Genomic DNA, 17,896 nt, shown 5'->3' on the forward strand with positions numbered 1-17,896 from the left:
GACAGTGTGGGGACGCAGTCAGGAAGGCTAACAGCACCTTGTCATGAATCCATAGATGCATCATGAGCAGGTCCAAGGAGGTGATCCTCACCCTCTGTGTGACACTGGTCAGGCCGCAGTTGGAGAACTGCGTCCAGCTCTCGGCGCCGCACTTCAGGAGGGATGTGGACAGCATGGAGAGGGTCCAGAAGAGGGCCACTCACATGATCAGGGGGCAGCAGGGCAGGCCCTACAAGGAGAAGCTACAGGACCTGAACCTGTTCAGCCTCCACAATAGAAGGCTGAGAGGGGATCTGGTGGCCGCCTATAAACTTGTCAAGGTGGACCAGCAGGCAATGGGAGAGTCCCTGTTCCCCCCAAGCACTACCAGGGGTAACAAGGAACAGCAGCAAGAAGTTGACTAAGAGTAGATTCAGGCTGGACATCAGGAGGTGCTACTTCACTGTCAGGGCAGCTAGGAGCTGAAACCAACTTCCAAGGGAAGCAGTGCTTGCCCCTATCCTGGGGGTCTTCAAAAAGAGGCTAGACAGCCACCTAGCTGGGGTCATTTGATCCCAGCATCCTTTCCTGCCATGGCAGGGGGTCAGACTTGATGATCTGCTTAGGTCCCTTATGACTCTACCAACTGTGAAACTATAAACAGGTAAAATGTATTCAACCTATGCATTTACCCCTCTGCCCCCCCTTCCCTCAGCTACTAACATTCTAGTATTTAATGAACAATATAAACTAGATGTTTTATACTATTTCATATCTATAAGTATATCTTTACACTATTTCAGTTTAAGCCTTACTCTCATCAAATAAGACTATTTTTAAAAACCGTATCTAACTACCCCTTTACAAGGAGGTATATTCCAAGGTCAATTTATATAGGACCTAATCTATAACTGAGGAGAAGCAGTTCTTGCTCACTAACTATGACTACAGCCAAAGTGATTTTGATGATGTTAGCTTTTATTTTTTCACCTTTGTCAATAAAAGACCAGGTTAAATTAATCTTGAAACAGTACAATTCATATGCAGGCCAGAATTACCATACATGGATTGACCCTTCTTTCAAGAGCTTTCTTTATCCAATGTTACAACTGCAAGTAGGAATGCACAATATATCTGGACAATAGTGCAACAGCATCCTGTAGGAAAACACTCCATCCAACCAATTAGTTTACTCTGTCAAATATTCTAGTATTATAAAAGCCTTAATCTGTCTATCTGTCCATAATGCTTTGTCAGACAATCAGAGCATGAATAAACAGCCAACCAGAGTGCGAAGACGTGTTCAGACAGGAGGCAGCGCTCCGCTATGATGGCCGGGCACAGGGGACGGAGTGGGGGGGCAGCCAGTTCTGGTTGCCTTGCCCCTCCCTCCCCCTCCCCGAAGCAGCAGCAATGGAGGTGACATCAGCAGCAGGGGGGAGCGGAGCCATGATTCTTTTGAAAGGTACCCAAGATGGGGTGACTATAAATTCTATCATTATTCTGGTAACTCCATAATTCTGTTTTATATCTTAAATGAATTATTTTTCTCAAAGGCACCCTAAAGAGATTTAAGAAAGGCTATTTACATACTGTCTGAAAATATTTCATCTCTGATCAACATTTTGAAAACAAAATGTTGGTGAATAATTCTTCATACAAGGACGTTAGGGTGAATTTTAAAACCTGCATAAAATTATAAAGAAAGCAATAGCTATTTATTTTTTTTAAATATTAAGTGCCAGCCTCCTAGATCTGCTTATCCAAAGCAATTTTTAAAATATTCAAATTAAGTTTAATATTCTACAAAAGAAAAAAAATAAGTAAATCTTAATACCAGGAAAAGAGCTGTCACACCAAATTTTCCATCTAAATTGACAGCTATAAATTCCTATATCTATAAATATCCTAATAAATATTTAAATATCTATAAATTCCTAATAACCATAGTATTACCACCTACTAACTACTATTTCAAAACAAATGTCAGTATTTGTCCTTACATCACATTCTATATATGACAAACGTTACACGTATGAGAGGTGGGGAAGGAGGGCATACTGAGAGTAAATGTAGCAAAGAGAGAAGTTTTTGACTTAGTTCTCAACACTATGAGATTAGTTTATTCCTTTATATATGCATCACTGTTCAAAATGCTTGTCTAAGACGGTCTACACCATTATCTTACCCATCAAGAAGATTCATTGTTGTTGATGTTACTTCAGCAAACAGAACAATCTTTCCAAGCTTCTTTGTTTGCAGATTATGTCGATATGTCTCCAGACTGAAGTGCTCAGATGAGAAGTCCCCCAGCTCAGTGATGACTGGCATTCGATATGGTGTTATCTCCATTTCAGGCTTGTAAAATGGCATAAATTTAAGAGACATCTTGCTGGATTTTATTAATCCTTCAGCATCTACATTTTGGTGTAGCCACTTCAAAAAAGAAGCATGGATTTCCTGTATGTGGGGAAAATGAAGTAAATGAGATAGAAATATGCATAACTGCATATTAGTGCATACAGACTTTCTTATGAGAATATCTAAATCAACATGGAAAACTAGCCTTTTATTGTTTCATTTCACCACCTCAGATGTATTTCCATTACTTGATCTGCCCCCGGTCTGATTGCTTGCTTATCATACCCTAAATTTGTGACTCAATTCCCTTTGTAGCTTCTCAGCCTCAAGCCAAAACCTTTCCTACAAGGCTGTTGGTGACCATACCCTGACACTCAGGCATGAAGCCAAAGTAAAGCACATGAATACTTCCACACTGAATGGGTTCTTTGGTACATTGTACTACATTCCCCTGGTACAGGTCCTAGAACCCAGGGTCATGTCAGGCTTTGCTGAGAATGCAGCAACCATCACGCATAATTCATTTTCATCACAATGAACACCCATTTCTCAGCTGAGTGCTGGCAAACCAAGTCACAAGTGAAAATAACTGTAGAACTCACCGTTACTATGTCATATCATGAAAAGACCTTGCTGAAACTGCTGAGAGATAATCAGCTGGCTAAAAGAGATGCACTCCAAAACATACATCAGTAATTAAGACGACTCAATTTTCAGTGTACAGAAGGCACTTGCCATTGTGCTCTACTATCAGAATAACGCTGTTTGTACAGGTGCATGTGTTAAAGTTTTCATATAGGAAATAAAATGTATAAAGATGCAGTCATCTCGGTAGCTTCCTTGCTGATTAGCTTTTGCCCCTTTTTGCAATTTTAGAAAAGTGAAACTACATTTACTGGAAACAAAATTAAAGAGATAAATTACTGAGTCCATTTCACAGGGTCTGGTGAGATGCCCTGAAACATCAGGTAGATATTAGTAAGCTTTTCTTTGAGATGTAGGCATTCCTTTATTAAAATGTTTTGTTATCCCTTTCATATACTTGAGACTGCCAAAACAACCAAAGAAAAAATAAATGAGGAAACTTTTCTAAAGTTAGGCCAAGTAAAAACTACAGAAACGTCAATTAAAAGAAATTGGTAACAATCGTTGCAAATTTGAATTCTAGGGAAAAAAGCATGCCATTCTTTGTAATCTGGGCATGAGTAGTGGTCACCAAGTATGGTTGGGACTGGTGAGAGGGTTTGCTTGTCTGGGAAGTCTGGAAAAGGAGGCAACGATTGGAAACAGAGGGGAAGTTGGAGTTCTCAGGTATTACGATATCTTGTCTGTGGACTGTTTATTATAAGCTGCTCTGACCCTTCTAGATAGGGCACAATTATAAAGCTAATAAAGAAATAAATAAATATTTAAGACAGAGGTGGCCAACCTGTGGCATACGTACCACAAGTGGCTTGGGCAGCCTTTGGGTGGCATGCAGCAGACTGGAGAGGGGAAGGCAGCATAATGGCAGGGAAGGCAGCAGAAAGCAGACCAATAGATCAGGTAGGGAGCACAGGACAGGGATTAAAAAGGAGAACAGCAGTTTGGGAAGCAGAAGGCAATTAAAGCAGCACTCAAGGACAGTGCAGGGCTACTTTGTGGCAGACCTGTCAAAAAAGGCTGCCTGCCCTCTTCCTGGTTGTTTTAAGGTGAACCAACAGTGAAAAAGGCTAAGGACTTTGAAGAAAGGAGCTAAGGGCCCTGACATTTTTGGACAAATGGATCCCCCGTATTAATCTTTGTATTAAAAGATTAATGCAATAATGTAATTTACTTCAAATAACCAAATTCTAGACACATCCCACTTGTCCAGTCCCAGTATACTGTCATACAATCCAGTTTAAGACAGAAGGTATTCACACCCATAAAACCCACGTACTATTTACTACTAAATGCTATTATTCATTGGTTATTCTAAGCTTTTCTAAAAGGGAAGCTTTTTACCTAATATGGTCAATCTGTTCTTCCTGGCTACAAAGTATTACACAGTTGGGAATAATCATTAGTATAAGGTCATCACCAGTTTCTCTCCAATTAGGTAAATGTGACCCCAATTACTACAATACCTCAAGTTAACAGCTGGCTCTGGCAGAAGAAATATAACCACATTAATATCATGTTCAGGGGTACTGTAGTAGTGAGGTTATACTGATTCTGGACCCCACACAAGAACCTCTGCATAGCACTGCACTACACTGTGTAGACACATAAGCTCATTCAGAGCTAGCTTTGTACTGTGCTGCACTGCACTGCATGAGACAGACATATCCTTAGTACCTCAAGTACTTATGAAGTTATCGTCAATTATTTTCTGAGGTACTATTAAACCTATAAATCTTCTGTGATGAGAAGGCAATGAGTGCACTTTTGGTGCTAACACCTGCTTACTTTCCACTAATTCTTCTCTCACCAAAGAATTATTCCAACATTGCAAATACCATCAAGTAAAAATATATATTTTTAAGAAAAAATATTGAACCAGTTCAGACCTTCCCATTATGAAATTTTCCATCCAAAAACAACACCTCCAATTTCAGGGCAGGTAACATTAATTCCTGGAAGTGACAGCTTTTTCTGTACACTGAAAACAATGGCTTTTATAGTCATTACCATACAGTCTCATGGTACTAAAAAACCTAATTTATCCCATGTAGAAAGGGAAATTCCATTTCCAAACACAAGCTTCTAGCCCCAAAAGGACCTAAAATAATCTTTAAAAGGTTAACTTTTTAGTTAAAAAAAAACTTGTTATTTTTAGAATTTTTAATAGTTTCTATGAATTCTTCCCACTGGGCTTCCAGACAACAGAGCACCTGACCTTAGAGACAAAAGACTACAAAAATAATACCAATATGAAAGCAGTGCCCCTCTGCAGGCCTCACATGCCTGCTTGGCCAAGGGTGGGGGTTTGCATGCAGCAGCCACCACTGCTTCCCTTGTGGCTTTCCTGCCACCAGCCACAGACAAACAGTGTGTGAGGTGCGGTGGTGGTGGTGGTGGTTGCCACATGCGAGCTCCCCCTGGGAATACAGGGGACTGTGGATCAGGAGTAACGGACACCAGCTGGGCTGGGGAACTGCAGGTGGGGGGGCTTCAGGTTGGGAGTGAAGGACATAGGCAGGGCTGGGGTGGGCAGTGGTTTGGCTGTAAAGCATGATCATGTTCTCTGTGTGATGGTTGTATACTGTGCCTCCTGTAGGACTGAAGAGGACCATTTCCCATCCCCCACTCAGACCATTACCTTAAGATTCCTCAGCAGAACCTGTAAAACCAGTTGAGTGACTCTGGCTGAATCCTGGAGTGGTGAAATCTGACACTGCATTGTTCTATCAGCCAATCGTGCACACTGTAATAAGTACATGGGCTCGAATAAGAAATTTCTTTTGGGCTGGGATTAGAGATTGAAATCTTTCTTAGCTCCTCCCCTCCCCCTACTCATCACGACTCTGTGCCAGTGGGGGACATCTCCCAGACATTTCTGACTAGAGTCTTGCCTGGCCCAAAGTGCTGTTTGTTCATGCCAGGCTGCCAACTCACAGCCCCCCATGCACACTATATTAAGTATCTGGGCTTGAATAAGAAAATGTTTTTTGGGCTGGGATGACAGCTAGAAATCCTTCCTGGGTCAACCCACATGGTCAGGAGTGTTCAGGAGAGTCCCCAGTGGTAGAGGTATGGTGTGGGGTGGCCCTAGCTCTGGGGTGTAACAGCCATATAACAGTGCATGGGGAAGGCAGAGATGCACCCAGCTCTGGGATGTAATGGCTACATATAACAGTGTATGGGAAGGGCTGAGATACACCCCAGAGCTGGGTGCAATGTCCACATATAACATTTAATCACAGCCCTCATCATACACTATTATACACGGCTGTTACACTCCAGAGCTGGGTTACCCCACACCATGCCTCTGTGGCACTGGAGGACTCTCCTGGACATCTCTTACCAAAGACTTGCCTGGCCCAAAGCCCAATTTGTTCATGCGAGGCTGCCAACTGACAGCCTCCCCATGCCCACTGTACTAAATATATGGGCTCTCCTGGACATCCCTGACCAGAGTCCTGCCTGGCCCAAAACACAGTTGGGCTGTGCCAGACTGCCAAACGACAGCACTCCAGCCATGGTGCTACGTATATGGACCCAAATAAGGAACCTGATTTGGGGCTGGGAGTATGGCTAGAAATCATTCTTGGGCCACCCCATGGCTTACCTCTGCGGTACCGGGAGACTCTCCTGGACATCTCTGGCCAGAGTCTTGCCCAGCCCAAAGTGCAATTTGTGCATGCCAGGCTGCCAACTGACAGTCCCAGCCCCCTACCCCTCCCTGCCCACAGTATTAAGTATATGGGCTCAAATAAGGAATTTATTTTGGGCTGGGATTAGAGATGGAAATCCTTCTTGGGCCACCCCATGCCATGCCTCTGTGGTTTTTCTTTTTGTCTGGTTTTCCTAAAATTGGGCTGTTTTTTGGGCTGGGATTACAGCTGGAAATTCTCCCTGGTCCAGCCCATATGGTCAGGGGTGTCCAAGAGAGTCCCCCAGTGCCACAGAGGCATGGCATGGGGTAACCCTAGCTCTGGGGGGTAATAGCCACATATAACAGTGCATTGGAATGACAGATATGCACCCAGGTCTGGGGTGTAACAGCTGCATCTAACAGTGTATGGGGAGGGCTGAGATACACCCTAGAGCTGGGTGCAACGGCCACATACAACAGTTTAGCACAGCCCTGACCATACAGTGCCAGGGCCCTTTACTCCTGATCTGCAGCCCCCTACCCTCCCAGAAGTGGCATGCAGTGGGTCCCAAAGGGACCAAAGCAGGCAGCTCGGGTTCTTTCTAGCCCCGCTTACGCATGAAGCTGGGCAGCTCAGTGTGCAGATGGCACATGAAGGATCTCAGAGATACTAGATAGAGCCTGAAGCTGCAAACAGCAGCCCAAGGCACTGTTAGCTCAGTAATACAGCTTTTGTCTGCCATGTAGAAGACCTGGGTTTGATTCCTGGCCAAGGTACCAGAGAGTTGAGTTACTTGCAAAAGGGAATCCCCACTAGAGAGGGGGTTTCCCTTCACCTATTTTATCCCGCCCCCACTAGGGTGCCTGCACCTCAAATTCCATGGGATCTGAGCTTCATACTTGGAGAAACCCTACATCTTGTATTTTGTTAACCCTGTGCCTCAAATCTGTTGCTTATTTGTCTCATATATATATCTTCACCTAAAACCCGTTTAACTCCACTGTGCTTTCCTGGTTCTCCACACCCCGCCCCCCCGCCTGAACCTGGAACTAAATCACCAGTCAAAAGTTGCATGATTAGCCCCTGGAGTCTTGTTGCAGTATTGCAGTAAAAATTCAATGGACCCCAAGTGGCACCTGGTGGTGAAATTGTTGCAAAGCAGGGAAAATCCCATTTTCAGGTGCAAGTCAGATCTATGTGAGAAAATTTAAAACAATATGAAAAATCCTCATGGAAGAAATTCAGGAGCTAATATCAGAAGTGTTTTAAATTACCTCCCCCAATGATAAAATCAGCTGATAACATGGATACACAGGTGTGATTTAGCTAGCTTAATAGCAATTTCTGTCATGTGGACACAGGAAAAGTGTAACATTGACAAGGACTCTTACTGGCTATCCTAAAAGTTCCATGCAAAGAAAATTCCGTAACTTCCTTGGGCAGCTTGTTCTCATGTCCTACTATTTTTCATAACATCTAGGTTTGGTGGTCAGATGCAGGGGATTTGTTTCTTAACCAGGCTTCTTAGCTACATATAGGAATCCTAAAGCCAGAATCTTAATTTTTTTCCCTGTCATGCATACATTTTTTTTTGTTTTTTTACTATGGTCCTAGATTAGAATTAAATTGCTGCTATATTATTCAACATTTTAAAATGAAGCAGCATCAAAACATTTGTTTTCAACACAAAACAAAAAATATGCATGGATTTTTTTTAAAGAGAAGAAACAGATTTTAGCAACATTTTAGCCTACCTGACCTTAATAAAGCACACCATAAATCTCCATCCACATGCACACTAGCAAAATTATTTGTTTTTCATAAATTGTTTAAAACAGTTAAGCAACATAACAAGATGGTAAACAAACATACTTTGTTCTCATGGTTATAAAAGCCCACAGAGTATTAGAAATGTACATTTTTATAACTTAAATATACACAAAATCTGTCCTACCCTGTATCTCAAGCCCATAACATATCAATTTAGCACTGTAACTAAGGACTGCTACAAATCTATGTATGGGTTGCAGGCATGTGCAATGCCAATGTATCCCAAGATGTATATGCCATTCCTTAGTAACCTCTGTTGGCCATTTAAATACAAGGCGTTGGTTTTAAATATTGATATTTTGACTTTACATTCTTCTGGGGCTGGACTGTGTTTTATAGAAGGCACAGAAATTTGCAATGAGATAAAGTACTGTTGTATAATTCCTGATACTTCCTACAGTTATTTGGGGTTCATTATAGGAAGGATCCTGAATGTATATATAGAAAATTTGCCAATACATTCTAAATTTGACAGCAAGCATTACATTTATAGCAATATTAAATTTGGTTCCAAGAATTTTTATTTTAATTTCAAAACACAGTAACTATCTACAATCCAAAATGGAGTTTCCTTTCTCAGTTCTTTATGAATGAAAAATGTTTATGGGAGGAGAAAGATAAAAGATTGACAACTTAATTGTATGAGTTTATGACAAGAAAGCAAACCAGTCTTGAGAAGGCTAGGGACAGAAGTTACACATAAACCAGTTTAAGTGATTGGAAACTGGTTTAAACCTCTAACAGAACAGAAATTCAGTGCACATAAACCGCTTTCAAAATGGCAGAAACTAGTTTAAAATAAACCTGGCTGGATGTAGAATCAGACTCAACTGATTTCGGTCAAACCAGTTTATGGAACTTCTGTGCCAGATCCCTTCCCTGTTCAAGTTTACTCAGAGTCCCCCAGCATCCCAAGATGCTTGGGAACCCCAGGCTGTGCTGTCTGCTCCAACAGAGCAAGACTGGCCCCCCCCCAGCTGTCACAAAACTGAGGCACTAAAGCCTCAGCTCCTCAGCCTGCTTCCTGCCTGGGTCTGTCAGCCCAGCAACATGGGGAGCAAGGGAGCAGATGCCCAGGCCCCCTTAGCCCCGGTACAACAGGAGGAGAAAACGCCCCTGTGGTGGGGGCTTTTCACTCCCAGCCCCCTTTGCAGCCCAGCAAGTTGTGCAGTGATCGGCTCAGTCCCACCCTCTCCCCAACCTCCACCTTCTAGATGGGGAAATATACCCCTCACCACTCCCAATGAGGTCTGCCCAGTGTGGGAGGGAAAAAACACCAACTGGGGGGGTTCACTGCCCCCACATCTCAGGTCTGGCTGGGATCCCCCAGCCCCACCCATTCCCTTCCCAAGCCATCATATTCTGGGGGCGGCAGGGGGAAGGAAGACACTGCCCCACCACCCTCACACAAGCCCAAGTGGGCCAGTGCCAGGCTAAGGTGGTGGCAGTGCTCCCAGCCCCTGCTCCCCCATCCCTTTCAGAGGTTATGGCTGAGGAAGGGGTGGGGCTGGGCCAATCCCAAGTCAGCTTAAACTGCAAAGGGGTTGGGGGGGGCAAAAAGGCCCCAGGTGGGTGCTTTCCCCTCTGTGCTGGGCAGATCTCATCTGGGGGAAATAGTGCAGCCCCACCCCCTGCCCCCCACCCCTCTCTCAGAGGCAAAAGCTAGGGAAGGGGTAGGGGGTCAGAAGGATCCCAGCCAGGCTTCAGCTGGGGGGGGGGGAGATGAACCCCACCCCCCCAGTTGGGTGCTTTCCTCTCCATTCTGGCCAGAGGTCAGCTATGAGAGGCTGCTGGGGGGGGTTCCTACCCCAACCCCCCCACCCCTTCTCAAAGGCAGAGGGCTGAGGCAATCCCAGCCCGATTCAAGCTGCAGAGTGGATGAAACCCCCATATCCCGAGTGCTTTATCTACACATGGAACAGACCCCAGCTGGGGGGCCAGTGTGGGTGAGGGGTCAGGTCACTGTGTTCCCCCCCCCTTGCAGCCCCATCCCGGAGACCGATGGCTGCAAAAGGGGCAGGGCTGGGAACTAGAAGTGGAGGAGAGCCGTGGTTTCCCCCCACCATCCCCACAGACCCCAGCTACCAATCAAGCCCAGGCTGTTGGTTCAGCAGCCTTAGGCAGCCTGGTGATGAGGGGTGGTGCACATGAGTGCTCCAGGGCTGGGTCAGTGCAGGTTTCTGCCTGTCTTGGCCACCCAAACACTGAACATTAATTCAGTTTGTTACCAGTTCGATCTAGGCAGCTTAAAAAAAAACAGTAAAGATGGAACTTACTTTGCTTCAAGTTTTTTGAACCTCTATATTTAGCTTATAAGTGACTGGAAACCAGTTTAAATCTGTAATACAACAGAAGCTCAGTGCATATAAACTGCTTTCAAAATGACTGAAACTAGTTTAAGATAAACCCGGATGGATGTAGTATCAGACTTAAATGATTTGTTAAATCTGTTTATTGAACTTGTTCCAGATCCCCTCCACATTCAGGTTAACTCTCAATCCCCCAGCATGCCAGGTTACTTTGCAGCTCCCCCAGAACCCCTTCTTCCCCCCTGCCCATCACAGGGTGGGTGGGCTAGCTTTGGCCCAAGCTGTCTGCTCCAACTGAACAGGGAGGCATCCTGTACTGCCTCTGTCTTCTGGCCTGAGCCACGGCAGGAATGTGGCTGCATTTCCAAAATCAAAAGTGAAGTGAATGTCTGTTCACTTTCTTATCAATTCAATCTATGCAGCTTAGACTAACCTGCAAAACTTGGATCAATTCAGCCTTGGGCTTTCTGACTGCCTGCACTTATCCTGGAAGAGCAGTCAACCACAGAGTTGAACTCTGCATAATAATTAATATACTTTTAACTTATGAATTAATAAAATATTTTTAATCTACTATACAAAGTAGCCATTAAAATTAGGATGGTAATAAACCATTACACAAGCTGTTTTTTCTTGATAACAAATGACAACTTAAAATATTAATTGCAGACTCTCAGTTCCAGGATGCGGTAGCCCAGAATGGCTCAACTACCCAAAATGATACCACAAGATTTGATATGACCCAATCAGAAGTCGGAAGCTCAGAAATAAAAATCTATTGTTACATAAGTTAAAAGCATCCTTTTTTTTTTTTTTTTTTTTTTTAAGATAACATGGCAGGAACTCAGAAAAGCATAGAAATGACCACCACCATGAGCAACAGCATATCCTCAACTCCTCCACCCATAAGCATAAATTTTACCTTCAGGATTATGTACAGAAGAAGAAAATGTACAGAAGAAAAAAAGTGATGGAAAGGCTACCATCCTTTTCCATCTGAAAGACTGGAGGGAGTTGATTTGAGTGCTGTGACATTTAAAGAAGAGAAGTACCTTAAAGAGAGGTAAATGCTACCTTTTACGGGTTCAACTTTTTATCGCTATAGGTTATTTTCATTTGTTAGATGAATTTTTATACAAAGCAAATTTAATACCCCCAAGCCCCTCTGCTGTCAAACAATTAATCTTCCCATTTTTACATTGGAGAAGGGGGGTCAGGTCACGGAAGTGAATGAAAAGAGGAAATGAACAGATGCAGGAAACATAAGTAAAGATGGATCTGAATGTTTCTCTTTTATAAACTAAAAATGACAGAAAATAGTAACTCTTGATGGAAAAGATTTTATGTGCACCCAAGCCATACCAACCAACAACATTTATGTACACAGCATGAACTTTCAGTTATAATGGATTATAATGATTCTAAAGCCAAGAATTTCTTTTTTAAAATATCCACTCTATGAAATATAGCAGGGACGCTCTCTTTCTACCAAACGGTGTAAAGGTATATATTAAAAATTTTCTATCAATACAACGTAGGGTTGGAAGAGATGTTAGACAAACTTTCAGGTACAAAGTATCTTTCTTCAGGTTGGCCTTGAAAGCTTATCTAACACTTCTCCCAATTATACTGTTGGTCTAATAAAAGGTATCACCAAGAAAACTTGCTTCTTGCATAGTCCCTAGACTATCACAATTACTCAAACCCTACTGATGCAGCTTAGGACTATCAAGGAAAAAGTTTCAACAAGGACGGATTCCTAAATGCAAAACGGATTATGAAAATAAACTATATAACATCTACATTAGTAGCCACACAAATTATACATTAACTGGCATCAACTTTTAAAGGAAAAAACAAAAGGAACTTATACCCCATTTGAAGTCCATGTTAAAACAACAACCTAACTACTGATGCTAAGCCAACAGCCTCAATAATATAAATAATAAACCACTATTACTTTTTGAGTAAATGTATCCAGGTATTCCTTTTGCCTTGACCTAAAGATATATTCATAAAGTGATAAGTTTATGTTTCATTTTTTTTTTTTCCCAGAGAGCATATATGCTTCCAAATTGATTTTTGTTTCATTGTTTTCAGCTGGGTCTACATCTCATGTTTAGAAGCATATTTCTCAGGAAACTTAGGTAATGATCTTAAATGGAACACATTTCTGAAACTGGTTTATTTCATATCTCAGACATACACTTGCCTCATTGTAAAAAAATAAAATTAGCTGTGCTACAGTTAAAACAATACAGTTACAAATAGATACAGGTGAGTGAGAAAATTAAGATGAAACTTGATTAGTTTGTACTTAATTTGCATACACAGATTACAGACCATATAAAACAACCCAAAATATATTTATAGTTTTGCAGCATGAGAAATACTAGATACCTGTTCCCTTAGAAGTTTTGGGTTTTAAACTAAACTACAATCTCACTTCTGAAGGATGAATATTCAGAACTGAAAAACCACTTATGAGAGTAACAATGAAAATGGTGCCAACAGTAATTGCCAGATATACAACACCTCTAGAAAACTAACAAATAAGTCTCATTAGTAGGTGACCCTTCTTTAACTGAATTCGGCTGCAACCCTTAAAGAAATTCGTACAATCAGAACCAGTTTACTCAGTATGCACCAAGAGATTTCAACTACAATGTAGCTCACGAAGGTTATTTTTATCCCATGTTGGTACACTTGAAATAAAATAAGGCTTATCTAGTTTGATCACAAGAGTAACAATGGTAGCTTCAAAACCTAAGGAGCCTATAAACATTCAAACAGCTAGTTTATACATACTGTACTCTGCATTGTCACAGCTACAATACCCAAGCACCCCATTTAAATGTAATTCAGGTTTGTCTATAGGAGCTTGAAGTCACAGCACCCCATAGCTGCTCCTGACCCATTCCTGCTCCACACTGCAGGGAACAGCTGAGTGGGGAACCTGGCTCAGCCAGAGACAGCAGCATGCAAATTCCTCCGTTCACCACCTCCTCCCAACCATAGGAGCATAAGCAGGGGGGAGGGGGAAGGGTGAAGAAGAAGGGCTAGGAGGGAGCAGGGGCTTAGAAGAGGAAAGTGTGTGCCACCACCACTGTCCATGGCTGAGCCTGGCTCCCTGAATAGCCCCCAGCCAGAGTAGGACAGAAGTGACTCTGACTCCCTGCCCAAAGGTCAGCAAGAGATGGTAGTGGCAGTGGCAGCCGGTTCCCCCAGTTCCATGGTTTCAATTACAATACTAAAGTTATATCTTTAAGACATAATGCAGTGTGCCATGTACTAGCTCAGGTACCAAAAATAACAAAGACATGTTACTACAACACTCCAGGCTAACAAGTCCAGCTTTTCAGTTCAAAGCCATTCAGACATCTTCACACAGCATTGCATTGTGCCATACAGTAAACATTTAACTATTTTACAACTTATAGAAGAATACATAAAGAGGAAATATATTATGAAGTCTATACTTCCAAGGGGTGGGTCACACCTGGACCAACTGGGGGCACGGAAGGTATATAAATTAACATGACATGGGGAAGCTGAAGGGTAACATGTTTTGTTTCATTAACTTGAAAGGGTGTGGGAGGGAGAAGGGGACAGCTCAGCTTTCAAAAGCTTGGGAAATGGTGAACTAGGGTAACAGTTGAAATTCTACAGCTCCTATATAAATATTTCATTCTTTCCTTTTCAATTCAATAGTTTCCCACTGGATTTCAGGAATGATATGGGAACACTTCAGTGGCTAATTTAACACGTTTAAGTTTGCATGGACATTAAGTAAAGTCTGTTGCCTTATGGATAAAATATGTGCCTTTACATTTGAGAAGTACTGATTGAACTTACCGTAAATTGTATAAGACTGTACATTTCTTAACATTTTTGTTAACTGCCAAGTGGTGAAGACTACACAGGGATAAAATAGCAATAGTTTGGAAGAGGGCATGAATAACCCATTTTTAGCAAAGCTGTTTTTATAGACATCACACCTTCATATGGCTAAACTGTTCTTTTTCTAACTTAGCTGTTTTCACATGAAGTATTTGGTTCAGGTATCGCTTTTTTATTTTTCACTTTAGAAAATGAGTAAGAATTCATCTATAATAGCATTGATGGAAAAGACCTGACAAATATTTTAATAAAAAACTACAGCCTTCTGGATTTGAGCTCAATAACTTTAAAACATAAAAAGCGCACACATACTTTATCCGCTATATTATGCAGCCTATGCTTAACAGCCGAACAAATTTAAAGGTGTTAAATTAGCCACCGGAAGCCTCCCATATATTCCCCTGAATCCAAAAGAAACAAACTGATGTCCAATATGGCAGCAATGGGAGGTTAGCACCAGCCAAGAAAAAACTGGCAACACAGGAAGCCAGCAGCAGACCAAGTCCGTTACTAGCGCAAGAAGGCAAGGATTTTCTGGTTATCTCTGTCCAGAGAGATACATAAAATATTCATCCAGTACTGCACACATTTTAAACTTCCTTTAATCAATGGGACATTTGGGGAGATGAATAGGATGACACCGTTTTGAAAAAAATCTTAAATCCGATGATTAAAAAGCACACTCATAGCAAGCCAGAAAAAGGAAGCCTCAATAATCCTTTTCTGAAAGCCAAAATGATACCAAAATCTTGCTATTCATACACAGGGGATACAGAAAAAAAATGAAATTCTACCATCTTTATCTCCTTTGTACATCATCAACTTCAGGTGAATGAAGTAGCTCCCACTAAACTTTTGCAAACTATTTATATAACATTGATTTAGCATCACAACCATTTCCATTTTTCAGTAGAAATATCTAAGCAAATAGGGGAAAGCTTTCCTATATTCCTGACCCTCACTTCATAAAAAAGCAGCCAGAGATAATAGAAACTTCCTGGTGATGGCAGGGAATGCTGATTGGATTGAGGAAGGGAAACGAAGAAATAGAAACGCACTTCAGTGAATGAGATCAAGGTCATGAACGTTCAGTCTTTAAGAACGGAGAGGAAAAGCACGCTGCAGTGACAGTAGCCTCTCTGCACCATAGAAAACCCTGCAGAATGGAGACGGGGAAAGTCACTCTTTCTTCCAAGGAGAAACACATGGCAAGTACTGACAGGGTAAAAGTGCGGGCAACAACCTTCTACTTGCCCAGTATGACCCAGGAAGGCCATGCCAAAACCTTGGGATGTATAGATCCCACATCTCTTGCCTTACAACTTCCCTCTCTCTAACCAAACAATCAATCTCACATTAAAAGATGGCTGATTATAAGAGAATAATTATTTTAATGCTGCTAAGATTTAATGTATTTTTATTTATTGCATATTAATTGTGTTCGTGATTAAAATCCCTCTTATAAATTATTTTCAATCTAAATAAATAAAAGTTTTTAAATGGTTACTTGCAATAGCAAAGAAAAGTTGAAATAAAAGTGGAAAAAAAATAAACTTCCAAGACACTGAAAATCTAACGACAAATCAATCCACAAACAGCTTATAAAATTTAATTCCTTTTCAGGGATTGTCTACAAGAATACTTTACTTAATGTTTGGCTACTACCTGTGATGTATTTCAAAATTCAGGTTTGATCTACTGGAAGAGGTCAGATGGAACAAAGCTCAAGGTGTATTTCCCAAGAGTCTGACTGACCGACCCTAACCTAGACTAGCTCAACTCAAATCATTTTCACCAGGGCTTTCTAAGAGAAGAGACATATTTTAATGGAGCTTGTTAATCTAGCCTGAGAAATCAGTGGAAAAATTACTTAGCCTAATTTCTAACAGGCAAAATACTACTACTTCCATTACTTGGAATTTCAGCTCATATTGAAATCATCTTGTTTTAGAAGGGTGAGTTTCCCTTAAAAAAAAAAAAAAAAAAAAAAAAAAAAAAATCAGACGGATCTTTTGTTGCAGCATAAGTGAAGCCTATTTTCATTTCATGTTCCAGTGAACTGATGTAAATTCTTAGCTGAATTTTGTTATGGCTTCACAAAGGCACTGAAGCATTAAAAACCCATCTATAATTGGATAGACAAACTTTTAAAGACTTTGTGTTCCATATTTCGCACAGAAATTAGGAGGCTCAATTTAGAAACATTTGCTCAACTCTCGAAAGATTCAAACATATCTGTGAGGGGAGATAAAAACAGGCTTGCCTAACTAGGAACTTACTGCCAGCCTGATCTCTAGTGGCCTCTACTGGCATGTACATTTAAGTGCTCTTTTTAACCAATAACAGAAAGCCGTGAGTTTTATTTGAAGAAAAACACAGGACTAGCAAAGTTTTTCAAAATAAAGAAAGCAGACAGCAACCCTCAAGTACTTTTAAAAAAAATACATTAAGTATTTTACAGCATGTCATCTCTATAGTTTGGTTTGTGGGAATACCTGATGTATACAAAAAAGATCACTTTGTTGAATAATCTGTAGAGTTCTCAGATATAAACCCATCAGGGTTTTTCAGGACATTAATGTTTTATTACTTTATTTTTTATTTATTTTTTTACATTGAGCAAAGTTTTAAGTGGCTCTGATTTTCTACCTTGATTTTATTTCTTCAAACAGAAAATGTCCTAGTCTTGAACCAGACTCAGTCGGGCCTTGGCGACAGCTTATAGCTGCAAGCTTAACTCCGAATCCACAGTTAATCTCAACCTTAAAATTCAACAGACACTGACAAAAATTTAATCTACAAAATCAGGATGTTTCCAGCAGTCACATCATTCTGACATCAGCGAGACTAGTTAAAAATATGCATCAGGAAGGTTTAATCTTACATGGTATGCTGAATAGAGCTCCCGGTAAAATTAAAAACAAAGATAAGAAGAAAACAACCATTAATTAAATGGAAGTTTCCTTTGATTCAATGTATATCAGGGACCACAAGTTTCAGTGAAGAAAGTTCCCTTGACTAACAGCATAATCGGTGGATAAAAATTGTCACTGTCTGTCCCTAATAGGAAATGTTTCAGCCTCCTACAATACAAAAAAGTTCACTGGAGAGCCAGTGATAAAACCCACAGATTTCCTTGGCAGGTACCATTCCATTATTCTCACAAGTGTCCTTGTGAGTATTATATTGCTAGAATCTTTGTAAGTTACAACCTTATGTGTATATGCAAAATGGACA

General features: G+C 41.2%; 1 protein-coding gene and 1 long non-coding RNA gene across 3 annotated transcripts in view; one reads left to right on the forward strand and one right to left on the reverse strand.

The window, feature by feature from the left end:
• The window catches only part of HLCS (holocarboxylase synthetase), a 195,795-nt gene that overhangs the window by 108,921 nt on the left and 68,978 nt on the right, over nucleotides 1-17,896 (reverse strand). For both annotated transcript variants that reach the window (XM_090060519.1, XM_090060511.1), the window contains exon 6: nucleotides 2,168-2,439. In XM_090060519.1, coding sequence (XP_089916645.1) covers nucleotides 2,168-2,439 — 272 coding nt within the window. The remainder of the gene's footprint in view (nucleotides 1-2,167; nucleotides 2,440-17,896) is intronic.
• LOC149874368 (uncharacterized) overlaps nucleotides 1-17,896 on the forward strand; it is a 131,475-nt gene that overhangs the window by 53,127 nt on the left and 60,452 nt on the right. The window lies entirely within an intron of this gene.

This window comes from Crocodylus siamensis, chromosome 1 (assembly GCF_052110815.1).
Source record: "Crocodylus siamensis isolate JL-2025a chromosome 1, ASM5211081v1, whole genome shotgun sequence".
Classification (NCBI taxonomy): domain Eukaryota; kingdom Metazoa; phylum Chordata; order Crocodylia; family Crocodylidae; genus Crocodylus; species Crocodylus siamensis.